Raw genomic sequence first — 27786 nt, 5'->3', positions numbered from 1 at the left:
TATATTCAGAGTTATAACTATATATTCAGGATTTATAAATATATACAGTATTCAGAGTTATAACTATATATTCAGATTTACATGTATATATTCAGAGTTATAACTATATATTCAGGATTTATAAATATATACAGTATTCAGAGTTATAACTATATATTCAGATTTACATGTATATATTCAGAGTTATAACTATTTATTCAGGATTTATAAATGTATTCAGAGTTATAACTATATATTCAGATTTACATGTATATATTCAGAGTTATAACTATATATTCAGTATTTACATTTATATATTCTGATTTGTAACTATATATTCTGATTTGCATTTATATATTCAGTTATAACATTATATTCAGGAGTTATAAATATATATTCAGCTATAACTATATATTTAAATTTACGTTCATATATTCAGAGTTATAACTATATATTCAGTATTTACATTTATATATTCAGATTTGTATCTATATATTCTATATATCTATATATTCATATATATAGTCCCCCCCCCCCATAAATACATAATAGCACAGTTGAGAACAATAATATTTATTTAATATAAAAGTCTCATACAACAAATAGATGACAGGTTGTCTTATAAAATATATACAGCAATGGGCATTAACATTTAAACGTCAGTAAATCACACAAATGTCCATGCATAACAGTAATGGTTAGCAGAGGTCAAGTACTGGGAGTGTTGTATACTACTACATTATCAAACTGCTGGTCAAATGTACTCTGAAAGTCATACATATACCTTTTTGCTGACAGAATACCTTACATAACATAAAAGAAAATAAGCGCTGATGTCAGAAACAGCCTCCATTGACAGGAAATACAGCACAATCTCTTCTGATTTTCCCTTCAAAGGCTGTCGAGAGACACTTTTAAAGGAAAATCTACATCTGCACTTTCCACTCCATTCTTACATCAACTTAGAGAAACTAGTAACAGAATTGAAATGTGAATCTATGTGAGCTGAAGGTTATCTTGCATTGCTGATTAATTTGAGGAGTTACTTGAATGGGGGAATACCAAACACATCTTTTTTCTTTTTTTTTTCTTTTTTTTTTAACATAAGTATAATGTCCCTTCACATGGAATAAAGCAACCTGCCCAAAAGAAAGTTGTTGGAGTTAATGAAGCCCAACAGTTTTAATATATACATCTCAAAAAAAAAATAAAAAAGGGTTTCAGAATGTCTCAAAAGAGCTGAAATGCTGTATTTATTTACTTAGTCTGGTTTTCCAACTCCAGTTAGCTGAAATGCTATTGTCAGTATGCATTTAAAATTTTAAATTGACAGTAACACATTTTAAGCAAATGATTTACCAGAATAGCTATATTGCAAATCTTGATTAATATTACAGACTAATGCCTTTATACACGCCCACACGCGTCAAAGTAACAAGCTCAAGCTGTCTGATGCACGCAAGATTGGATTTCATTTAGATTTAAATAGAAAACCAGCAAGCACAAGGAAAGGCTGACAATCAAGAAACAGAAATTAGAGCTAGAAAAGAAATGGAAACATTTTTAAAGATCTGAGTTAGCGGCCCTCCTCTGTTGAACACAGATGCCGGGTGGGCAGACAGTTATTTCATTAAAGTGAAAGTTTTGTCATTATTTACTCACCATCATGTAATTCCAAATCTGTTTGACTTACATACTTATGTGGAACACAATTTTTATTTATTTTTTATGTCTATACTCAGACAGCAACCTATTGTTGGCCCAGATCTGGCCCACATCTGGTACAAGTGAAATCCACACATACCAGATGTGTGCCGGATCTGGGCTAACAATATGTTGCTGTCTGGGTATAGTAAAATTCAGTGGGGTCCAGTGTTGTTTGGACCCCAAATGTCCTTCCAAATATCCTCTTTTGTGTTCGACAGAATAAGGAAAGAAAGTCATACATACATTTTTGGGTGAACTAACTATTTAACAAACAGTTGTCGTCTTTGTGTAAATTCACAATAAAGAGCCGAGACACTGAGTCTTCAGACTCAGATTAAAAGGGCTTTGATTGATTTCTATTTTAATCTAAAAAATGGAAGGAAAAAAGAATAGAGAGGAAGATAAAAGTAAGTATCTCGCTATAGTGTCTTAGTTTAAATCGATGATGCTTTAGATACGGTAGGGTCCAAATAGATCTGGGATTCAAAATCCAATGAAAATATACTTAAGCGCTTTTTTTGGTGCACTAATTTACTTTTCACTCATATTGTTATGCATTTCACCAGACTTTTGGACGCCCATTGTACGAGGGCTGTGTGTCTTTCCATATCCTTATTCATCCACCCATCGGATTGCCTCCATCCCCATTAAAGCTAACAGGATGAAACATTAATCTGCTACCCAGCATCCCAGAGCTATTTAAAATCTGCAGTGCTTTAGAAGAGTTGTCCGCCGTGAAAGAAAGGAAAAAGAAAACAACATAATTTAAAGCGGTTGACAAGTGGGTGTTCAGAGCCACTTTTCCACTTGCATTTCTGTCTCTGCTTCTTACTCTATTTTGTCAAATAATGAGAGAGACGGAGACCACTTTAGCGCACTGTGGACGGCTAACATCAGAGTACTAGAAAGAAAAACGGGAGAATGTTTGCTTAAAGCTGCAGCTTGTCTACCATTGGCTAGTCGAACAGATAGTCCCTGCCCCAAACTCACGCCATTGGTTTAGCCAATGTTTGTTTGTACTGTGTGTGGAAAACAACTATGAATGGGTTAGTTTTTAGAAGAAAGTATTGAAAATATTACACAGTTCCCCTTTAAGAAAGGTTCTGAACTTGGTTTAAATAAAAAGTAAAAATATTGCAGGTGGAGAGGGAAAAGGTCCAATGAGCTGTATCACACAGTCTAAGGACTTTCTCTGTGAGTGCAACATATGGCATATGTGCATGAACGCTAGACGTTGTGCAGTTAAAAACGATTCATAGAAAATTCTTGATTGCAACACACTCTCGTCTACTGACGTAATAGATTCCGCTATAGATATATATATATACGTTTGGATGAGAAATCACACACTTGCGGGACGTCCCTGAAAGGATCCAGTGGAGAGAGGAAATGAAAAGGCCCTGACGTTTAGACGGCAGCTTTCTGTCCTTGCTCTACTGGCACAGAGTAGACCCTAGAGAAACACACAGAGATGAGAACAGTCAGATCACTATGGAGACATTGATTAAATCTTTAAGACTTGCTCGAGCTCTTTTATACCTTTCCCCTGAACAGTTTTTTTTCTATATTAAAACACATAATGAAATTGATGAGAAACATTTTTTAAATGACACACACCGGATAAAAGCTTAATAAAAGAGGCGTTTATTTTTTAATGGGGCATGTCATGAGATTAGTCAAATATTATTGACTTTTTATAGGTAAATTTGATACTTTCGCTGACTGTAAATAGTACAAAATAAAAAGGTAAGTTAACTTTTGGTTATCTGGCCTTTCAGTGCAGAAACGTCTTAGGTTTTATTAAAAAAATATTCAAGTCTAATGGGTAAATGATGACAGAATATACTATCCCTTACAAACAATAAGTACAAGTTCATTAAGTACAGTTCAAGTATATTATGTAGTAAGTATACTAATATCAATGCATTAGTTTACTTGTACTATTTAAATACTACTTTTTAGTCAACTTTAAATGTAACAGTTGTAAACTGAGTACACAACTAGTTTACAGCTACATTTTCCATTTGTACTGCAACTGAACTTATAGATGTACTGATAGCTTACTAGTCAAATGTCATGTGTCCATCTGTGTATATTCTACGTTTAGCTTTTCCCTTCTGCTGGTTGAATTTAGGCTTCAAAATTCATGAAAGTTGTGTTCATTTGTGAAGAATGAAGATTATTATGATGGACGAAACATGTAAATATCATTAACTTTTGTTGGTCACAGAGCTTCTTTTCTGCAATAATACAATAACCAATTGAAAAATCCTATGGACCCATTTCCATCATAGTTGGGTAAACTTCTATAGCAGTGAACGGGAGACGACATCAGATATAATTTTTTGTATTTGCATTTGCTCTGACAGCAAAAGAAAAATGCGTTTTGAACGCGAATGAAGTTTAAATGTTATCTCAAAAGATTTGAAACAAGTGATTCCTGTTTATGTGGCCCATTTAAACATGGTTCAGACACACCAAGCTAAACATCTCCAAGTGTTAAGAAAGAAAGTACTGCAGTAGCACTGACAATGATTGGATTAATTTACACAGCCAGGCTGATATCTGTAAAGAATAGAGTCAGCTATGGGTCACATTTTACTCAAGGCAATACATACACATATGTGAGAGGAGCTTAACCCTGACTTTTGTTTTGAATAGAGACACATTCAGCTTATAGTTCAGGAGAAGGATGAATGGAGCTCTTTGTGACACATTCATACTGTTCAAACACATGTACGTACGCTTGCTCTCCTCGGGTAAATGCTGTTTAATTTACCTCAGTGATGAATCCGTTCACAGTTTGCCTGGCTTTATGAACTCTATGGCAGGATATTTTGCCCCGCAAGGCATTTCGGGGGGCTTTTATCGTTTTTTTTATTGAGTGTGCTTTCTGTGAACATGCTCAGAAAGGTTCAGTGTTGATCCACAGAGCCTGTGGTTGCTGTGTGATTAAGCCCCTTTCAGCCACCCTATCACTCAACACCGAAAAAAAGAAGAAGCCATAGCTCAGCTAACTGCATTCCCCTGAGGTAACCTGTAATCCCGCAGAAGAATTTAACCTCAATAAAGAAAGAGAGAGTAAGAGCGGGTGAGAGAGAAAGAGAGAAAACAGAGGATCTTTAAGCTTGCTGTTGGGAGGCAGGTGTCAGACAAACTCCGCTCCCTCCCAGCCTTCTCTCACATATCACCATACTCAGCAACTCACTGAAACTGATTACTTTGCAAAACAGGTAAGCATAGCAGCCAAGTTCAGTTACACAACCTATCAGGACGACAGCGAAAGGCCACAAAGTGGGGGACAGGACGTGAGAGAGAAAGAGAGAGAGAAAAATGCAGTTCTTTTCTTTTCTCTACTTTGCTAAACAATCTCAGAGAGAGAGGGAGAAGAAAAAAAAACAGTTTTAACTTTAGATCACCTAACTGATTTTGTCACCTTAAAAGGATAGTTCGCCCACAAAATACAATTTGTGTTATCATTTACGCACCTTGATGTTGTTCCAAACCTGTTTGATTTTTTATTGCAATTAAATTGAATATGGACTGAATACGCTTCAAAAAGGATGCAAAGGCACTAAAATATCATCATAAAAGTAGTCCATGTGACTCATACTTGCATACTGTCTAGTAAGCCTCATTTGGATTGAATCCAGAATGAATTAAAACTATAAATCCATAAAATGATCCCATGATGGGAACCCCTAAAAGGTTCTATAAATGAAGCGCCTGACCAGAACCCTTTAAGGTTCTATATAGAACCTTTTCTTCTAAGAGTGTACTCTTTTGATGTACTGTTTTCGCATACTATATATCATGTAATTAGGCATGTTTGTACACAGTCTTCGAAAGTCATAAGAAGCAAACTGTAATTTAAGTCATTATTTACTGAAAGTCTTTCCCAGCATTAAGGCCTTGTCCCAAATGGAACCCTAAAGCACAAAGTATACTTCGGCCATCTGCGGTCCAGTAACTGTCCGTGTGATGACATTTTCGTCTTCAGGAGGGTCCGAGGACGTCCACACACCCTGTCCGCGTGCAGCCCGTGTGTGTACAACAGCACATTCTCACGCGCAGAACGCATCTTTCCACGCTCACAGCCAAAGAAATATACTTTGAAAGGCTGGCGCACTCCACTGTTTGCAAGATGAAGCGGAAAGCAGATAATGATGTATATCCGGGTCTTGAGCCTTCGTGATCTTCCTCCAAATCCACTCTTTCATGGTATGGCGTAATGCCGCTTTGACTGCTTGATTGAAGTCTGCTGTGGAGCTCGTGGGCTTGCGGGCTCGGCAAAAGTGCAAATCAAGGGCGCATATCGGCCGCAAAGAAAACTAAAATGAAAATGGGACACCATATGGCAGAGGTCTTCAACCCTGCTCCTGAGAACACATTGTCCTGCAGAGTTTAGCTCCAACCCTAATCAAACACACCTGAAGTGGCTAATCAAGCTTTTCAGGATCACTTGAACATGCACAGGCAGGTGTGCTGAAGCAGGTTGGAAATCAACTTTGCTGGACAGTGGGTTCCCAGGAGCAGGGTTGAAGACCCTACGGATTTGTAGGCGGCGTCTGAAATCGCATACTCTCTTGAGTAGGTCCTTATTTTGAATAAGTCATTACTTTATGACCGCTAAAAAGTACGTTCTATATAGTATGATTGTGTGTAGTATGAAAGTAATCCAGACGTACTACATCTGCCATGTTGTCATCATGTGACCTACCAGCGTCAGTTACGTCGCGTCACCTCCATTCTCAAATCCTCTCCCGTGGCCTCATGGGATGGTAAAGTGTCTATCGAATGTGGACTTCAGAATCTCGCTGGAAGAAGTAGGTCATCCAGGTACATTCTGCCTACACTTTTATGAATTCGGACATACTTCTTCTACTTAACAGACACATACCGTTGTGAGTCTACAAGATGGCAAGTGCACATTTGGGACAGGGCCAAAGCTGTTAACCTCTGTGACAAAAATCCATTGAGTCAGTGAGTTGAACCCAAGAATCGGATGAGTCCAATTTGTGAAAGAATCATTCAGACTGATATTGTGAACTGAATTTTAATTTACGAATTGAATGCAAGCACCAAGGAAAACTAATCTTCATTTTTGTAAACATAAGGATGAGTAAATGATGACAGAATTTTTGGGTGAACTGATTCTTTAAATGCACAGTGGACTGAATGCTTACTTCAGAAACTCTAGAAACATTAAAATCCCCATCATTTTGAGGGGATCACTATACATGCAATGTAGGCTACAGATAAATGGCATGTAATTTGTTATACTGCGGTATTGAAGTGTGGCTGTGTTTGCACAAAAAACAATAATAATTCAAATTGCAACACCCTTTTCTTCCTTCTCGCTCTCTCTCTCTCTCTCTCTCTCTCTCTCTAAGAGACTGGTTTGAGCAGTTTTGTCCCTGACTGTTTTTGTCTGATAACATCATGACAAACAGGCATGGAAAAAGTCGGTTTTCTTTTCTTTCTTTCTTTTTTAAATGCGACTTATCATTTTTAAATGTGGCCATGACATATTCCCTCACTGTAAACTCTCACAGAGTTTAGCAGGTCATATCTTGCTCATGTTAGTCAACGCCTGGCTTGTTTTCTGTCCTTTTTTCTTTTTGTTTCAGGGACTTGTTTCTAACAGCTCAGGGCTTGAGGAGCGTTTGACAGATGGCTGGAAAGTAGAGTCATCAATGCACATGTACCAACCCGCTGCTAATGGTGGCCTATCCCTCCTGCATGCGGCCCTCTATTGTCTCGCATTCTGCTGTCGTCATGTGTTTAGTGGGTTACCAGGGATTCAGAGATCTGTTACCCATCGGACTGGTTGGACCACCCCAAAAGTTGACGGGGTGGAGCACTAAAGCCGCCTTGTAAAATATAAGCACTGAAGTGTCACTCAAGATATAGTGTCTAGTAAGCTAAAGGTGAGAAAAATCCATTTTCCAGTAAGTGCTGCCAAATCCTTCTTAGAACCAGTAATAAGGGACCATGCAGAGCAACTAATAAACAAGCAATAGCAGTGCAAATACGTAGCTTCAGCTTCAATATTTTCCACATTATTAGTGAGGTGAAGCAGATATTTCCAAACCTCTACACACAAAGGCATGCACAAATCCACACTGCATATGCGGGTGATAGTTTGTGGGGTGTACACACACATTTCTGCCAAATGGATTTTGCTATATTCAACCCAGCATGAGTTTTTAATAACATTTCTTCAATATATGTTTGTCTGACACACAGGTCATTCGAAAATTGCTTTCAAGCAAAACTAAACCAGTCTTACCCCTGTTCTCGGTTTTGCAAGTAGCGTCTGAAGAGGACAATAGCTGTAAAGATAAAAAAAGATTTTTATTTTAGTTTGTGCATTACAGGGCCTGGCATTGTTACATCATAAGTCTCCGAACCGAACGACCTCACAGAACGCCTACTGTATGGAAATTGTGTTGCTTTTTTCGGTCAAATAAACCAGGACATCCAGCACACATCACTAGAGTTTGGCTTGACAAGAATTTGGCCTACAGATTTAGATTCAGTGAGCTTGTAAAGAACACACCCATGTTAAATTACTTTTGACAATAGGGCAATACTTTAGATATTCATGTATAACTATAATTAAAAGGAAGTATTCCTGGGCTTGCATTTGCAACGTGATCTCATTAGTTGCAGGTATCGTATGAAAGTGTATTTATAGCACAGGTTTTCATACATTTGCATAGGCACTGAAATGTACTTCGCTATCGAATTGACAGCATCTAAAACTGCATTTTTACACATGAACTACAACATACAAAATATTAAATTCAATTAATTAATAGGTTGATTTAAATGTATTAAATTGAATGACATTAATTCATTTCATCACTAAAAATATCTATATAACAGTATACTGTATACATGTAAACAGTATACATGTTTTTATGTTGCCATTTGCATTTTGATTAAAATACATTCATTTAATGCCATTAATCTGTATATTATGTGTTTTATACTGTTAATAAACAGGTTTACAGAATAGGTGAGGTTAGGGGTTTTAAAATATATACATAATAGTAAAATATACTAGGCCTATGCAATTTATAAATGTTATACAAATACCTACGAATACTAATGAGATCAAGCTGCCATTTGCTGGAAAGGAAGTACAGCTCATACAACAACAAGAAACAAACAGCTCAGATATTTCATGTAAAATTCATGTTGAAATTGTTTGAAGATTTTTACACAATATTTGTGAAAGCTAAATGCATGACTTTATAGCACACTAGTGGTCTAGTAAATGCCTGTTTTAACAGACCCAACCTACCTACAATAGCCCCAATGGCCAGAACTGTGATGCTAACGGCAGCTATGATGATTACCAAGGTTCCACCTACAAATTAACAATAAAAACAAGGAGGATGTACATTGAATTTGTCTGAAATATGAATTAATCCATATATAGAAGAATTTGATGGTTTTTTTTCAACCTGCAGCTTCGTCTCCTGTGGATTTATCTAATCCAGGACTTTCTTCAAGACCATCTCTTTCAACGAGATGCCCATTTCTCACTGAAAAAACAAACAAACATTCAAACACAAGGATGATATTCATGGTTTAATTGTTATCACATCAACAATGGTAACACACTTTTTAATGATACTAATGAATGTGTTCAAACAGGGACCCATTACAGCTTATTAAAGCTTTTTATTAAAGCTGCTGTGAATGTTTTTCTGTGCCTCTAGTGGCACTAAATGGAAGTGCTAAAAAATATGATTGTTTTTAAGCAGGTTTCCCAAACATTTCATCATCTGTCGTTGGTCAGCCACATTCTTTTCTTTTTTTCTGTATACAGAGTTTATGGCTTTTCAAAGTGATATCTGCCACATACACTGTGAAAAAAGAAAAAGTTGCTGCCTTACATTTTTAAGTACAATCAACTTGGATGTTTAAGTCATTTCAACTTAAATGACATTAAACTGGCTTAAAAATGAGTTCAATTTTTTTATAACTTGTAAATAATTTAGAAAATTGCGTAACTTATTTTGATGAGTTAAAGCAATGTAAAAACGCATGTTGTCAATTTATTGATCTTTACAGTGTAGGGACATTTTTAAAACAGGGGTGGTGTGGCGCATTGGATAAGACACATGCCTTTGGTGTGAGAGACCCGGGTTCGAATCCACTGTGAGACACCAATGTGTCCCTGAGCAAGACACTTAACCCCTAGTTGCTCCAGAGGCGTGCGACCTCTGACATATATAGCAATTGTAAGTCGCTTTGGATAAAAGCGTCAGCTAAATGAATAAATGTAAATGTAAATGTAAAACAGTTTTAATAAAACGAATGCCAGATTTGCACCCATATGAGCAGCACAGCTCGATGTATCTAGGCCACATCTCTGAGCCAATTCTTCTTGTTAATCACTGACAGTTCTTTTGTCTTTTCTAGGAAATTAGCTGGGGCATGAATCACAATTCTAACCGTGGATCCCTCCATATCACCTCCCACCCCTCCCTTCTGCCTCTGGTCAGAGCTGGTGAGCACGGCTTGCTTTAACAGCTCAGTAATTCTATCAGAGAGCAATCATTCTGCTGATGAAGACGGACAGCTCCTCGCACAGGAGAGCTGAATGAGACTGCCAACGTCCATTAAGGGGACGGGCAGGGGTGCGAATGGAGCCGGGGCTATCAGCGGCGCTCTGCTGGGACACGCTAATTGATTGCTTTCAAGAATTAATGTGGCGGATGAGCTGGTCACGTCTTACAGTAACAACTTGTCTTCATGTTACATGTGCGACTGGAGAGGAATACCCACCTTTGCTTATAGGAACATCACCATCCTCATCGTCACCTGGGTAAATGAGATGAAGAATATAGAAAAATACATTAAAAAATAAAACTGTGATTGTTATTTACCAAACTATATGGATGTCATGGTTCACCCTCCAAAATAAGGAAAAAAAATATATTATTTTGCATCGAAAAAAAGCCTGCTTTTTTAGGTTTGTGAAATATATTTCAAGCAACCCCCCCCCCCCCCCCCAACTATCCTTGTTATAGTATTTTTTCCACGTTATAGAAAAATACAATTATGTATTTATTGACAATATAATAATCAATTTATTTAAATCGCATACATCAAGGGAAGTACAACAAATACAACATGTTATCAAGTTTTAATTTCAATGTTATGTTTTATATAATGTATATATACTGTATATTACATTAAAGGTGCATTGCGCAAGAGTCTGAGTTTTCGCAGAACTACGCCCCCTCTGGCGGCAAGCGAAACTGCAACCAGAGGTGCGCACGCTCACGGACCACACGCACACGCACGCTTGCACGAGCTCGAGCTGGTCATAACCCAAGGAGCATCAGCCGCACAAATCTTTTGTTTACAATCATAATGTCTTCAGAGGTAATAAAGTTTTAAATCTGCAAGTAATTTAAAATATGTGAAAGGAAAGGCAATTGAGTAAATAACACACTTATGTGTGAGGGAAAAAATGGGGGTAGTAGAAAACTTCGTTTTTTATTCCCATCTATCTCCATGTTGAACTGTGTTATGTGTTTACTGTATCCACTTATGACTATTATTATGGAAACACGTTCATGAACAATATAAGTTATAACTTTGTAAAAGCTCAAAATTGTAATCATGATACCATACCATACACAGTCGGTCAACAAAGTACACCCAAATGTCTCAAGGTAATAAACAATCAAGTGGCACTATGACGTTACCATAAAAGCCAAACAGGCTAATCCGCCGAAGATTTGCGGGGGTTTAGCCTGTTTTATTGATCAGCTAAGTAGCATATTCCAATAGCAATACATCGTAATTAAGCAGTAATTTGCTCAAAATTTGTGTCTAAGTATCTAACTTATATATCAGCATTTTATATCACAATCATTCTGAACCTGATCACTGACAATGGTAAGTTAGTAAAACCTATTCCGATTGTACATTTATCTAGCTTACGCTAAAGCATTACACATTTTATGGATCGTCATTTATTGTCATTATTGGCCGTATCAGACATTAGAGAATGGGATATATCTTACCTTTTTATCAAGAAAAAAGCCAACTGAGGATCCCGTTTGAGCCCTAGAGCAGACCGGAGATCTCTCCATTTGTTGAAAGCCTTCCCTATGTTTACTCTCGTCTTACCCCGACGCCTGTCTGACTCCAATTTGGACCTTTTGGTTGCACTAGACAAAAGTTCTCTTTTTTTTTTTTATCTTACGTGGAGTTTGCGTTGGTGTTTGAAATGAACTACAAGCCGGTCTCTTAGAATCCATTTTCTACGGAGAATGGCGGCGTCGGCGCATACACAAACCTGCCAGACATATGAGCGTGCCGTGAACGCGCATGACGTCACGCCCAGTCTCAGATTCCGACCCGAATCCCTCTTATTTATTTTACTGTACAGGATTATAGAGGCAATCGCAGTGATCAGAGAAGGGCTCAGCCCATCAGGCAATTGTTTAAGCATGTATGGGTTAGAAAACGGGTATTTTTAACATGAAAAGTTGCGCAATGCACCTTTAAAGTAAAGAGATAGAGATTTTTGGGGAAGAATTAAGTGTACTTAATTGTCAGAATTGTCAGAAAATATGAGAGGTCATACCGTCATCTCCTGAAGAATTCCCTTCTGTGTCTTCTGTTGCAGCTGTTCATTCGAATATATAAATAAGAGGTTAGCGCTCACATGAACCTATAACCAATTATTATAAAGGTCACAACTGAGTGTCTTCAGAGGTTATTCCACCGCCAGATAGTGAAGGTGAAACAGCTCCATTGTGAAATGACTATTTGAACATATAGCATTTCATTTGTATACATCTACAGTAAGTGGCTGTAAAAAAGTGAAAAAAAAAGTGTTTTCAAGGCATTTTGGATGAGAAGTGTCTGCTAAATGGCGAGTAACAGGGGGATTGGTTCGCAAGCCTGTCACTGATACAGATCATTTAGACAGACATGAGAAATAAAAGATGGATTGAGACCAAAAATAAACATCTGAATATAGGACAGAGAGTTTTTTGATCAAAGAAGGACAGAATAATGTAAGCGTAGGTAAAATGAACTTACCTGAACCTTGAAGAATCAAAAACAGAATGAGTAAACGCAGCATCTTGTTCTAGGAAAAGAAAGAAAGAAATTAATCTACACATTAGAACACTACATCTACATTTCTCAAAAACGTTGATACACAGTCAACCCATGTGAACCCAGCCTACTGTATGTTTAACCTAGATAAATTCACATAGAAAAACATTATCTAATCTCAAACTGATACACAGTAATCTATTACACCACGGCATGCCATTGTTTAAAATATGCCAGTGTTAATAAACAACTAGGAATATAATCAGTCCTGTTTGAAACTGACTAAATAACCAGACTAAACAGTACAAATTCACCAGAAGTTAGTCTGTCGGCTTTATCCAATCCGGAATTTACTGAGGACTGACTCATGCTTCATGATTTGTCAACTTTGTGGTCTGGTGTGCACTTGTGAATGCAACTTTTTGGTTTTTCAAAGTACAGTCAACACAACTAAACAGAGTGTAACCGACAGACTGGGAAGAGAGACATTGACAATGTCAAAATATGTAAAAAATGTAAAAAAGCAGAGGTTGAGACATTTTAATAGAAATGTAAGGAAATTTGCCCCCTCTTTTCCTGTAACAGTAAGAAGTGGTTCATTTCAGACTTGCATGTGGTTTATGAACCTGTTTCGCACCTTTATCATTTAACAGCCTTCATTGTGAAACCATCTGACAAGCTGCCAAATGACTTTAATCAATAAAACTAAAACACAAATAGACATGTACAGAAGGAGTAATGCAGCCAATTATGTTTTCAAGACTTTACTTCCACATGGTACCTTTCCCAGAACGGCCCGATGATTTAATCTAGGCAGATGTTTAACACACACAGCTGGCCAAGTGCAGCTTCCGCTGGCTGTTCCTCTTAACAATTACACCTATTTATTTTGGTTCCCACTTATGGACTAGGAAATGGGAACTAGCCCGGGAATGACCTTTTCCTGAGTTCTGTTTAAAATGGTTAAATATAGCAAAGGCTTATGCCATACAATCAAACAAGTGCTATAGTACCCAAGGTCCAAATTCCCCTTCTGTGGCCAGCATATCAATCTCACAAGCCTCTACTCTTCATCCAGATATTGTTATTGGTGCCCATTGTGTTGGGCTTCCACTTCCTGCTGCTTTGACAATAACTGGGATCTCCATGCAGGGAAGTGACAACAGGACTTTATACACCTGCTTTCTCCATTCACATTCTACTACCCCAACTGGTCGTCCACTTTGTACGGTTTCCCTAGCTGTGCAAAGCTTGTAACTATATATTTTAAAAACAATAGGCCTATCATTTAATCAAAGTCATATTTTTGCTGACACAAAAAGAGTAAGTGATTTTGAATGAATGAACAATCTCAAATAGAACAGGTAAATTTAGACAACGACACCATGAAATGAACTCAGGCGTGCATGTTTTATTATTCCCTTAAAATCCTTAATAGCGTCAATATAACATTGTACATTTAATGTATTCTCAAGAATAACATATATAGGCTATCTATAGAAACTTATAACAACTTTTTTCCATGACCTACCTAGTCATTTCATTTACAAGCTGTGTATATTTAAAAAAATAATTGCAATTTAACGCAACAATTTAACCTCATTGGTTCTTGCTGAAGCTCAAACTTGCTGCGTAACACCAGAATGAACCTCATTGGTTCTCATACATCAAGCAAGCATGCTTGAGCTTCCGTTTACCATATCTGACGTGGCCGTTGATAAATGTTTATGTATATGAATAAAAGTCTAAAGGAAACCTGTTCAGCATATAAAGCGATTGAGTCTCATCAGAAAATTGTATTAACTTTTTGAAGCAACAAAGTGGTATGTGCATGGACAGTCAATGGAGGGACAGAAATCTCTTCAGCCTCTTGCAACAGTATAAAAGTAGCCCAATTCCACGGGAAAACGGCGGACTTGGCAAGGCTGGGTAAAAAGAAGTTTGACATTCCATTTCAGTGGTATATACAGTGCTATGCATAAGTTTAGACACCCATACTAAAGTTGACTAAAAAGAGGAATTTAAAAAATCATCTTTTGGAAACTGAACTTAATGCCTTAATTTAAAAAAATTAGGAAAAATCCAACCTTTAAGGACACCAATTTTCTTTGTGAATGAATAATGTATCGTAAATAAATAAATGTTCTTCCTTAAAATACAGGGTGCATAAGTTTGGACACCCCTATGTTAAATTCCCATAGAGGCAGGCAGATTTTTTTTTTTTTTTTTTTTTTGTTTTTTTTTTAGGATACTATGCATCCTGATAAAGTTCCCTTGGCCTTTGGAATTAAAATAGCCCCACAACATCACATAGCATTCACCATACCTAGAGATTGGCATGGTTTTATTTCAGTTAGCCTAATAGCTAGTTTGATTTGCATTGAGAGATGATCTTATGGAAAGTACCCCATGCCAATCTCTAGGTATGGTGAAGGCTATGTGATGATGTAGGGCTATTGTAATTCCAAAGGCCAAGGGAACTTTATCAGGATGCATAGTATCCTAAAAAAAAAAAAAAAAAAAAAAAACTTAAAAATAAAAATCTGCCTGCCTCTATGGGAATTTAACATAGGGGTGTCCAAACTTATGCACCCTGTATTTTAAGGAAGAACATTTATTTATTTACGATACATTATTCATTCACAAAGAAAATTGGTGTCCTTAAAGGCTGGATTTTTCCTATTTTTTTTAATTAAGGCATTAAGTTCAATTTCCAAAAGATGATTTTTTATTCCTCTTTTTAGTCAACTTTAGCATGGGTGTCTAAACTTATGCATAGCACTGTAGCGAATATCCCGACACACATACTGCACATTACACTGCTGAGAGCGGCATTTAGATGAATATATAAATATGTACTGTGGACTTTCCTCTCAATAATGAAACAAACACAAAACAAAAATGCCAGATAGTTTGCTTTGGCAAGCAGTTTCAAACTCTAAACAAAGATTTTGTTCAAAATGATGTCACACCAGTTAATTCTTAGATTTCACTTGAAGTATCAGGGCCTTTACTGCCCAACAGAGATAAGTTGTGTTTTGTTGACATGTGTGAACTTGTCAATAAATGCAAAATACAGAAAAAAGAGCTTTGTTTGTACAGCAACTCGTGAATACTTAGAACTACGCTGAGCGGAGAGTTTGCTTTGACCCTAACAAAGCTATATGTGATAGTCTAATTAGCAAATGATCATATAATGGTAACAGCAGCTGAAACCAGCCTGGAACACTTTGTCCTAATTACAATGTAATGTCTTCAACTGTGGCTTACATGTCTTAAATGTGTCCAAAACTATTAATAAGTGAAAATTAAAGAAGTATCGTGGTAGTGATACCAGTGTGTCTGTCTTAATGATAGGCTGTCTTGGCAAACTCATCCTTAAGGGACTGCAGTATCGGTGCAGCAGCCAGAAAGCAAAACAGGCCGGCTCCGTAAAGAGAGAATGATTGCGGTGGCTTAACTCTGGTCTCGTAATTTGGAATTTCCACGCTCAATTCAGGTCGTCACGGCAAGAGAGATTCTCTCAATTAAGCTGTTAATCAGAAGATGTGGGACTGGTTGTCGGAGCAAGCAAAATCCAAGCTTGTAAAAATGTGACAGCAAATCTCCCATCAACAGTAACCTACAGCCGTCTGAAACCCCCTCAGACCCCCTCCCTAAATTCCAATTTGGTGCGCCCTGCTGCCTCGGAGAAATAATAAGCTGAACCAATTTGAAAATATTTATCAGTGCAGTCCAACGCCTGCGAGTTGACAGTCCTCCTGAAGCTTGTGTTGCTGAACAATTGACTAATATATTTGTGTGTATTTGAATTCAAATTGAATTTGGTCTATTCTCCAGTTTTTGCACTTGTTTTGCCTCCACCTAATTTGTGCTCTATCATTAATACACGTAGCCCTGTGAAAGAGGCCCGACATGAGCCTGCAGCAAAGCCACCAATGAAAAACCTCTTTCATACCTCATAAAATCGTAAATCAACAACAGCAGAGTATAACAGGATTATTATTATTTTTGCCTAGTCCTACAATGTGTGATTTCTGCATCTTCCATTGTTCACACAAACAGGTTGAGCTGATGGTGGTGTGTCAATGTTGAAAGCAATGGGAAATCAGTCTACAAATGACTTCAAATTTCTGATGATATTGGTGGAATAACATACACAAAAGGAGAAGGAACATGTATTAAGATGATTAGGGTCAGCTGATTTCATATAGACTTTAGGCAGATTAGGGAACGGTCGGAAAAAAAAGAAGATATGAAAATGATTCTGTGCAGCACAAAAAAAAAAAAAATCAGGAACAGGAGCAAATACACTGGTGACTAAGAAATCGCCTTGCGCCGATCTTATGGAAATTAATTTTGTCTGATTGTTTACTTAGTGTGAGTAACAAACAGTCATCTATGTCTCAAACATACCTAGACTAGACTCATTAACAACTTCCAGTTAAATCAGTAAGTACATTTATAATGTCATAATTGCATGTAGCATTTGGCAGTATAGTACACATACCAGACTTTACCTAACCAGACTTGACAATAAGAGTTTATGACTGATATGGGTGAGTAGGACAAAAAAACTATTATTGCATGTGAAAGTGAACATTAAAAAACTTTTCTTGTAATAAACTCAAAACTCTAAAGATAATGGTTATGCTGTGTAAGAGGCTGATTTATTTATTTATTTATTTTTCAGTTACCTGCCTAAATCAAATTATTTTTAACTGAGCATATTGTTGCTTTATTCCCCATTATGCCAGGTCACAAAGTGTGAATACTTGTTCTGCTCTGCCAGCTTTTTTCTTTTCTTTTCTATATTTCACAGTTCTACATCTGGTTTAGGGGCACATGTGACATGTTATAAATGGCATCAATGATTCTAAACATAGACAACCGTCTCCTGATCTACAGTTGCTCAGAGCTTTCACCTTGTGAGAACCAAAAACCTCAAAAATGCCACAGAGATACACTTAATAGATATGGCTTGGGCTAATGTTTAAATTAGCCCTGAACTGAAAACCGAAAGACTTGTGGGATAGTTAAAACATAGTTTATATAAGACACGCAAACAAATGTTTCACAGGTGTGATCGCAGAAGCTGAAAAACAGAAGGCTGAATTCTTGGGTACTTTCTTAAAATGGTCCATGAGAAAGACATTAAATGAAAGCACAGATCAAAACAACAACATACAACAGAAGTTAAAACAAGGTGTAAATGAGAAGTTTGATCATTTTAGCATTAGATTTAAGGGAATAAAAATCCTCTCATTTACTCAACCCTTAAAGTTCCCCTGTGGTGAAAATCAAGTTTTTAATGTTGTTTATGTCTATGTGGTGTTTTTAATGTACGTTAAGACAAACCATGCGCAAATTCATAAGTCAACACCATTACTGAGTATTTTCACCTTAAAACTGCAGTGAACCAAAGACAAACTTTTTTTTAAGTTTTAAGAGATACAATTATTGACTACAGGGGGACTTTAAGTTGCTCAATGCTGTGGACACCAACAGAAATTTTGAAGACTGTGTTGGTTTTCCATTTTATTTTAATGAGGACTGAAAAATCTCAAAGGCACTATTACAATATCATAAAGTCCGTACGACTCTTCTGCTATACGTTTTCTGAAGTCATCATCCTATAGTCCTCATTCATAGCCATTGCATGGAAAAGAGTGATCAGCACAATATTCAAAGTGCTTTCCTTTTGCATTTCACAAAGGAACGAAAGTTGAAATGGCGTGAGGGTGAGTAAATGGTAGCAGAATACTTATTTTAAGGCAAACTATTCCTTTATTCATGACAGGGTTGACTTGTTACAAAAGAGCAACAATGATGATAGACAGGACCTACAATAGTAGGGACATCAAACATTCATCAAAGGGTTATACAGAGAAAAGCAGCACGTAAAAACACAGCCTCAGACGCAAACCTAACCACAGCAACCCGACCACATGGAGCTCATGCAATAAGTATATGATTGTGATTACATAAGATTTGTGTTAAACAGTAATTTGCTGATGGAGGTCTGGGTAAAAAAACACTGACAAGATACGCAAGCACACAAAAAAACCCCCAAAAGAGTACAAGACGGCTCAGGAACTGTGGAGTCTGTAGAAGGGAAATTTGCTGAAAAATTCAGCATGTGAAACGAAACCACAGGTCTGGCGAGTAGCGCTTTGAAATTCTCTTTAAGTGTGACATCATTTAGGGCGCCTGTTGACACGGAACTCAAAACCCTTAAAATCCAACCGACAGTGTTCACAAACATGACAGGTTAAAGAGCGTTCTTTAGTGCAATCAAGACGTGTTGCACAATCTGCCTTCAGTTATCCGAAAGCTAACATGACTGTGCAAACAGTCAAATGTTTGGTCACTTTAGAAAAAAAAGTCTGCATACAAGGTTTGTCTCCGCACTGTGCTCTGCTAGACCACAAATAGCCTTATTTTACAAAACTAAGCTAGCACATTTTGAGGATGAATCATGAGAATGAGCTTTTGAGACAGAAATCTCATTTAAGCATTATAGTTGTAATGCAATGTACACTTTTTAATGGTTATGAGTATGAAAACCGCAATGGTAAGGTAGTCATTTTAATATTAATGAGCTTTTTATATATATATATATACCATAATATGGAAAAAGTAACCTGACAAAGTTTTGAAAGAAACTGTCATTACTTAGGAGGACACACCTAGAGCACTTTTAGTTGTCATTTTCAGTATCTGCACTGCCATTGACCATATGGCTCTCACTATACAAATATCACTAGTGAAACATCCAACATCCACCAGTCAACGAAACTACTATAAATGTTATGAAAGCTTCTTTCCAGGCATAACATCTTGATAATAAAACAAAGTTTAATTACGAACTCACCACTTCCTTGGCCCCTGCCGCACGGAATAGGACAGGAAGCTGAGCTGACTGAAGCGGAGCTCTGTCACAGTCAGAGCAGCAGAATCATTCTGTGAAACCTACGCGCTACTCGTGTCATCTTACACGTGCAAGAAAAACTGTCTACACAAGTGGTTCTCATCTGTTTTAACTGCAAGACATTTCAGAAGCTCACCGTATATGTCCTCTGGTACTTATGCTGTAATGATAATAAAAAAGCTGTTTGTTTTCAACCATTTTATTAGAATAAACTAGAAATGTCAAGTAATTATCTGTGATTAAACTTGCGATCCCAGAGGTTTTAAGACGGAAGACGGAAGAGCCTTAATCGGGCTACAGTTGCCCTCGTCGTTTTGTCATCCTTAGACATACGTGGATTTGATCATGCAAATATTTGATTATGCAGTGTGCCATGAACACTTGGACAGACAGGTGAAGACTGTATTTCGACTACGCAACACGTTTGTAAACTTTTTTGGTACGTTTTGTACGAAACGCCACGAAACCAGAACACTTCCATTATAATCTGCGGCGTATATAGCTACGATTTTTCAGCGCGCCATTGCAACAAAGTATTGTTTACAATAATAACAACAATAGAAATGTCAAACTTTTAAAATCTTTAAATGTCAATCGATTTAATTGTCCGATTTTAAATAGCAACGAGCCAAATGAGCGGTCAGCTTTGCTACTGGAGCGCGCCAAAGCTAAGGTGCCTTCACGCCATGACGTAATTACGTAATTACAAGAACTTGTAAAAAGTGTTCACATCCTCATAGAGCTCGTAATTACAGCTTGTAAGCTGGGAATTTTCTGAGAGCTCCTATTTGTACCACCTGACCACTGCACATAATTTAGGCATTAATATGTTGACATAGAAACGCATCATTTCCAGTCCGAGGACGTGAAAGGCTCTGAGTACGTTACGGGTTGAGATGTGTTCACGCCATGTTGTAATTACCGAACCGATTCTGAACTGTAAAAAGCCTTCACGTGCTTGTAGAACTTGTAATTACAACATGTAAACTCGTAATTTTCTGAAAACAACATGTTGCACCATGTGGCCACTGTACCACCTGACCACTGCAGATTTGCAAGAGTGATTCGAAAGCATACGGAGCTTTACTTACGGTAATTATGACATGGCTTGAATGCAGCATTATCATCTTGAAATTACGGTAATTACGACATGGCGTGAACAGCACTAGTTTCAGATTGAAGCTCACGTGCACAGAGTTTCACTTCACCTGCAACAGCAGAAGATAAAAGTGAGTCTTATGTGGGGGAGTGAAGTTCAGCAGCTGAATGAAAACATAAGAGCTTCAAATGTTCCGCTGTATCAAAAATAAAACATTTTTGATGATGCACTGACAAAACGAGTCAACATAAGTTCCATGCATCAGAGTTTGGAAACCGAGCGCAGACCAGAGTATCACGAGCCGTTCCTGTTCCCAGTTTGACCTGAGTTTATTCCTCCTGTCAAAAGGATGCATGCATAATATTGAATGATCCTAATAATAAACACACTATTCCTAGTAAATGTAATGCCTGTATTAGGCATTGCTGAAATGTGCATGCAAATGCGTGTGGCAAACAACACTTTGCGTGTTGATGAAAGTGTAAAATGTGTTGATGCCTAGCTGACAGTGCGTCTCCAGACCTTCTTTAAAACGTTCCGGTGTTGAAATCCCAAAAGTGTGCTAAAAGTGCTAAAAGAGTTGCAACACAATTACTGTTCAGTGGAAACTAAAACTCTAATTTAAAGAGAAAAAAAATGTGTTTGATGCAACTGCTCCTGTTTTGTAGATGACATAAGTTCCCATTCTTGTTGTTTTTCATAGATGCATAATTTATTAGTCTTTGACACCCAAATCCATGCAATATGCAAAACACAAGTTAAAAACTAGACTGGTTAGCTGATACTGACCTGCATGTTTGATGATGCAACTGTTTGGACACGGAACGCAAGTGGCAACTTGTTCTGTTTACAGTCACAGAGGCCACTGCCTTAATTGATGACTGTCAGCAATGTGACGTCTGACTAATTTTAACCGAGAGTTGTGAACAAAGATGTCTTTCTTTGAGCCGTCATGTCGCCTGATTACCCTTTAATATATAACCTGGTGTGTGATGAGTTATGCTGTGCTTTGAGCACCTGCAGGTTTCTGCAAAGTATCCTACAAATGAATCTGCAGTATAAACATGCTGTCAAACACTTATAAGTCTTGTAGCTTGCTGCTACATGTATTTCATCTACTCTGTATTGCATATCAGTGTGCATTTAAAAAAATAATCATTTTCATTAAATATATACCGCTTTTTCATATTCCTGAGGTAGCTAACCTAAATGTTTTAAGAGAAAATGAAAACCCCTCCTTACTTTGCAGTCATCCACTCCTGCAGTGCTTTTTAGAATCAGTGAAGAAAAAAAGTCCCACTTACCAAATTTTAGTCCACTGCAGGTATCGTTCACATGCGCTTATGACTGCCTCTATTCTTACATGAGCTCCTTTGTCAACCTTCCTGGCAGAATGGGAACTTCCTGACTGTCTTAACCCCTGTGCGCGTTTGACAGGGCTGTGATGTGAATGTCTCATTGGCTGACGTTCCTCATGAAACCTGACACCTGGACAAGTTTCACCTACACCATACTGACTGTAAAGAGTGGATTCATTCAAAGTGTGTTATTGACATTTATGGATAGGCTTTTCTGTATCATATATCAGTTCAAATTCTGGTTCTCCCTCACGCAGTCAGCATTTTCGCATGAATGATTTATATAGGATAGTTGTAAATGCTGGGGGGAAAGATTCCATGAATCTCAAATGAATAGGAATTGATGTTTCGGGAGTGTTGTACTTTTGTATGAATTACATGTTTGACAAGAACTAGGATTGGCTGTCCCCCTCATGGTGCCGCTGAATATCATGATGAATATCACAATGAGTTACTTCTATAGATCTTTCATCTGCTCAACATAATTTTCGGGGAACCATGCCACTAGCCTATCTTTGGCACATTGTTTTACATTTTTTTCTGTACAAGATCCAGCAAGATCTATAAAAATGTATCACTGTTTTTAAGACTGCCCCTCCCTCACACATGTACGATTGCACATTTATAACTATAATATACATCTAAAGTAATCTTGACAAACTATATATCATTTGAAAGCTTTCTGACTCTATAGTTTTCATATTTGGTGACTGTTTTTCAAAAGAAATGACAGGGCGATAGAAAAATAGCTTCTTATACGGTGCCAAACGTGTTTTTTACGTGTGTTTATATGTGTTTTAGAGATTGAATTCAAATCAAATTTTAACATTACTGCCCAAACTACTTCTGATTAGGATGTCTACTTCATAAATATTTAGAAAATTATGGAAATATATGGTTCAGATCACTCAAACCATATATTGAAATCAAAGAGTCCTTATATGGTAACCAGTGGAGGCTGAATTTCATTTGGAAAAGTTTGGTACGTCACCCAAAGCATCTTACTTAAAAGTTCATTTGTTTAGATATCAACCTAAAATTTGGCACAGAACTTGTTCAGATGTTTGTTTTTGATGTTCTTAGATTCAGAGTCAACCATGCTATGTAAAATATATATATTTTATATAAAACATAAAAATGTATGTTTTTATATTTTATATTTTCATACATTTTTAACTTCTATAACTTTTTATAACTTTACTTTTTACGCTCTACAATAATCTGTGATGTTTCACCTTTGAAAAGATACTAAACTTAAGTCTGTGCTCCAAAGTATTCAAGATGTGTAAGTCATTTTTATGTGCTCAAAAAGTGGGACTGACAGTTAACAGGTAAAACTGTTTTGTTTTCAAAATCATAAAAAAAAAAATTGTGCAACTCAGCAAGGCACAGGCACTTCAGGACTAGAGTTGAAGAGCTCTGACATACAACAAAGAAATGTTGTTGTTTTGTGTCTGTACAACTGCTTTTGAATAGCTGCCGATATGGGTCAAATTGACTCATGACCATCTAGATTGTATAAAAATGTCTGTATGCACATTTCACTACACATCAGGGGCCGTATTCACAAAGCATTTTATCTTACCACTAGGAGTACTCCTAAATCGCACTAAAAGATTTTAGCTAGGAGTTTTCTCTTAGAAGTTATTCACAACGCCTTTCAGACCTACTCTTAGTAAAGAAAAATGACAACTCCTAAACTAAGAGTGAGTCTTCGTTGCTATGGATGACGTCATTACTCATGCACGAGCTTGACTGAAGTGACCACCTTGATTGGCTGATGATTGTAACGCGGGAATGATTCCAAACACCTCCACTACGATGATGAGTGACAGGTGACAGGTCTGAGAATGCGTGCGCTACACAAGAAGTGCGAAGGACGGAAGAAGATGAATAACTGAATAAATAGCCTAAATGAATAAAGAGTAAGGCATAACAAATAGTCTAGTAGCCTAATGAAACATATGGATTGATGCAATATCTTTGCAACATTATTGAATAAAGATAGTTTGCAAAGAGAAGAACATTTTAATTTGATTCACAATGAAACGTTACAAATAGTTTACATGCAATGAGTAGCCTATAGTTTTGGTTGTTGTTGGCGGCGATATTGCATCCCTAGTTATGCCTACAATGCAAAATTGTTCCCTCGCGATTGGAAGCTCCAGTAGCCGCCGCATACGCATTTCAAAACATCGCAAAGTGAAATGCCACAAAAAGCGGTTTGTGAATAGGTCTTAGTGAGTTAGGAGTCCTCTCGACTTCTTTTAAGCTGTCCCAGGCTTAGGTGCTACTTTTAGGGCTAAAACGCTTCGTGAATTACTCTTAGTCAAAAAATATTAGGAGTCCTAAAATTACGAGTGACACGCCTATTATTTTTAGGAGTTGCTCCTAAATTCGCCAGTTAGGAGCTACTTTTAGCCTTAAAATTCTTTGTGAATACGGCCCCAGCGTGTTGAAACTTTGCATGTTCATGTTCAAAATTTCAATAAAAGCAACATAGGTTAAATAGTATTTCAGATAGCTTGAAAAAAAGAAATGATAGCTCATTTTTACCATCTGTGGCTAACAAAATCTTTTTATGTGTTGAAATAAGTGGGAAAAGGCTCCTTTGTAGCTTCATAGGGTAGTAAAAAACTAAAAAACAAGAAATGTTATTAATTTGGGTCTGTACAGTTGCCTTAAAACATTAAATTATGTGGGTCAAATTGGACCCCATGAACACCACAAACGTAACAGAAATTATGTGTGTATGTCAAAACACATCAGCGTGTTGAACTTTATTGCCTGTTCCTGACCGTAAATGAGAAAAAGTCACAAAATGTCAAGAAAAATAAAACGTCTCGGTTACGGATGTAACCCTCGTTCCCTGAGTGGGAACGGAGACGTTACGTCGGATGACGACGATTGGGGTTTCGCTTAGAAGCCTATCACCTTCGAGTATATAAAACGAGCCAATGGCAATGAAATGCCATGGGTCTGCGGAATTTGCATAGCGTAACTCCGCCCGCCGCAGGGGGTATATAAGGAAGTACGCTGCACAATGCAGACATGCCTTCGCTGAGGAGCCGAGACTGGCCCCAGGCGTTTTTCAGCGGTACAGCGGAAGTGGCAGGAAGACGTAACGTCTCCGTTCCCACTCAGGGAACGAGGGTTACATCCGTAACCGAGACGTTCCCTTTCGTGGTCACTCCGAGTTACGTCGGATGACGACGATTGGGGTTCCAGTCTAATCACGCCACCTCGGCTGTCTTCCAGTGCCCTGCGTAAGTCTGAGCTCCCTGTTGTGAGACTAGCACGAACGAAGGAGTCCTACTTAACACAGGGATACCAAGGTACACTGGGAAGCATATCTCCAGAGAGAAATATGCAATCATGCCCAGCCATGATGGGGGGGACTTAGAATACACATATGACCCAGAGGGATGCATATGGAGAATCACTGGGGTGTCCAGCCGCAGGTGGAATTTTAAACCCCAGGGGTGGCAAGGTGGCTTGCCAAGGGAAAGACACACGCTCACAAGGAGACTTACAGTGGAATACACATGTGGGGGTCGCCCAGAGGGGGAACCATGCACATGGAGGCACCTAGTCAAGCGCAAAAGCTGCGTTATGGCAGATTGGCATAACTCAGGCGTTGACGTCACCAGTGCTGGAGGAACTCAGAGCTTATCAGACTCACCTGAGAGAATATCGCACGTATCCCGTCCGTGGAGAGGAATGGCGAGCAAGCGAAGACACCTGAGCAGAATCTAGCACCGGCTGGTTGAAGCGAGTACATGAGAAGAAACTGGCTCTACGCGGAGATTATAGAATCTCGCGAATGTGTTGGGTGTCGCCCAGCCTGCAGCTCTACAAATGTCTGTTAGCGAGGCGCCATGCGCTAGAGCCCAAGAGGAAGCCACACTACGTGTGGAGTGGGCTTTCACACCAAGGGGGCACGGGCGACCTTGCTGCTGGTATGCCAAAGCAATGGTATCCACTATCCAGTGAGATAACCTTTGCTTTGAGAGAGCCTTTCCCTTCAGCTTCCCACCATGACAGACAAAGAGCTGGTCTGAGGTCCTGAAACACCGCGTTCTGTCTACGTAAGCACGGAGGGCGCGTACTGGACAGAGCAGTGCCAAGGCTGGGTCTGCCTCCTCCAAGGGCAGCGCTTGCAGGTTCACCACCTGGTCTCGAAAGGGGGTGGTAGGAACCTTGGGCATATATCCAAGCCGGGGTCTCAGGATCACGTGAGAGTCAGCCGGCCCGAATTCCAGGCACGCTTCGTCAACCGAAAATGCCTGCAGGTCCCCTACCCTCTTGATGGAGGCCAATGCAACCAGGAGCGCTGTCTTCATTGACAGGAACTTAAGCTCCACTGATTGCAAAGGCTCAAATGGAGCACTCTGCAGGGCAGTTAGAACCACTGAGAGGTCCCAAGAGGGAACGAGGGGAGGACGAGGAGGATTTAGTCTCCTCGCTCCCCTCAGGAACCTGACGATCAGGTCGTGCTTTCCCAGAGACTTACCATCAACTGCTTCGTGATGTGCGGCAATGGCGGCAACATACACTTTCAGGGTGGAGGGAGACAGCCTTCGCTCCAACCCTTCTTGCAGGAAGGAAAGCACGACACTGATCGGGCATTTCGTGGGTTCTTGATGTTTAGAAGAACACCAGTTGACGAAGAGGTTCCACTTCAACGCATAGGCATGTCTCGTGGACGATGCTCTAGCGGAAGTGATGGTAGCCACCACCGCAGGTGGTAGGGTACTCAAACCTGCCTCGTCCCGTCCAGGAGCCACACGTGGAGGTTCCAAAGATCGGGACGAGGGTGCCATAAGGTGCCCCGTCCCTGAGAAAGGAGGTCCTTCCTCAGAGGAATTGGCCAGGGAGGTGCTGTCGCGAGGAGTACTAGTTCGGAGAACCAGGTCCGGTTGGGCCAATACGGGGCAACCAAAATGACCTGCTCCTCGTCCTCCCTGATCTTGCGCAAGGTCTGCGCAAGAAGGCTCACTGGGGGAAACGCATACTTGCGTAGGCCCCGCGGCCAGCTGTGCGCCAGTGCATCCGTGCCGAGCGTGCCCTCGGTCAGGGAATAAAACAGGTCGCAATGGGACGAGTCGTGGGAGGCAAACAGGTCTACCTGTGCGTCGCCGAACTGATCCCAAATCAGCTGAACCGTCCGGGGATGGAGTCGCCATTCTCCAGCGAGAGGCCGAACTCGAGACAGCTCGTCGGCCGCCTGGTTCAGGTGTCCCGGGATATAAATGGCTCGAAGCGACCTCAGATGCTTCTGACTCCATATGAGGAGGTGGCGAGCGAGTTGCGACATACGGCGGGAGCGTAGACCACCTTGATGGTTGATGTACGCTACTGTTGCGGTATTGTCTGATCGGACTAGTACGTGCTGACCCCTGAGCAGCGCATGGAAGCGGTGCAGGGCGAGACGTACAGCCAGCAACTCGAGGCAATTGACATGCCAAAGGCGCTGGGGTCCTGTCGAGGAGCCCGCGGCAGCATGACCATTGCACATGGCGCCCCAGCCCGTGTTGGAGGCATCTGTTGATACAACAACATGCCGGGAAACTCGTTCTAAGGGCACTCCGGCCCGTAGAAAACTGAGGTTC

General features: G+C 39.0%; 1 protein-coding gene across 2 annotated transcripts; it reads right to left on the bottom strand.

The window, feature by feature from the left end:
- Window positions 1–536: 536 nt before the first annotated feature.
- Window positions 537–22226, bottom strand: LOC311297091 (uncharacterized protein). 2 transcript variants are annotated; one of them, XM_084419206.1, is made up of 8 exons: window positions 22121–22226; window positions 12769–12817; window positions 12308–12349; window positions 10492–10527; window positions 9162–9242; window positions 8999–9064; window positions 7979–8021; window positions 537–3139 (listed from the first exon to the last, which is right to left on the bottom strand). In XM_084419206.1, the coding sequence occupies exons 2-8, from the start codon at window positions 12809–12811 to the stop codon at window positions 3094–3096; spliced, it is 357 nt and encodes a 118-aa protein (XP_084275332.1). In that variant the 5' UTR covers window positions 12812–12817; window positions 22121–22226; the 3' UTR covers window positions 537–3093. The 2 variants fall into 2 exon arrangements, with proteins under 2 accessions (XP_084275332.1, XP_084275331.1); XM_084419205.1 differs by lacking the exon at window positions 22121–22226 and adding an exon at window positions 19661–19753.
- Between the last annotated feature and the right edge of the window lie 5560 nt (window positions 22227–27786).

Source organism: Rutilus rutilus (assembly GCF_951802725.1).
Source record: "Rutilus rutilus genome assembly, chromosome: 9".
Lineage (NCBI taxonomy): Eukaryota > Metazoa > Chordata > Actinopteri > Cypriniformes > Leuciscidae > Rutilus > Rutilus rutilus.
This window is presented reverse-complemented; position numbering and strand designations above follow the sequence as displayed.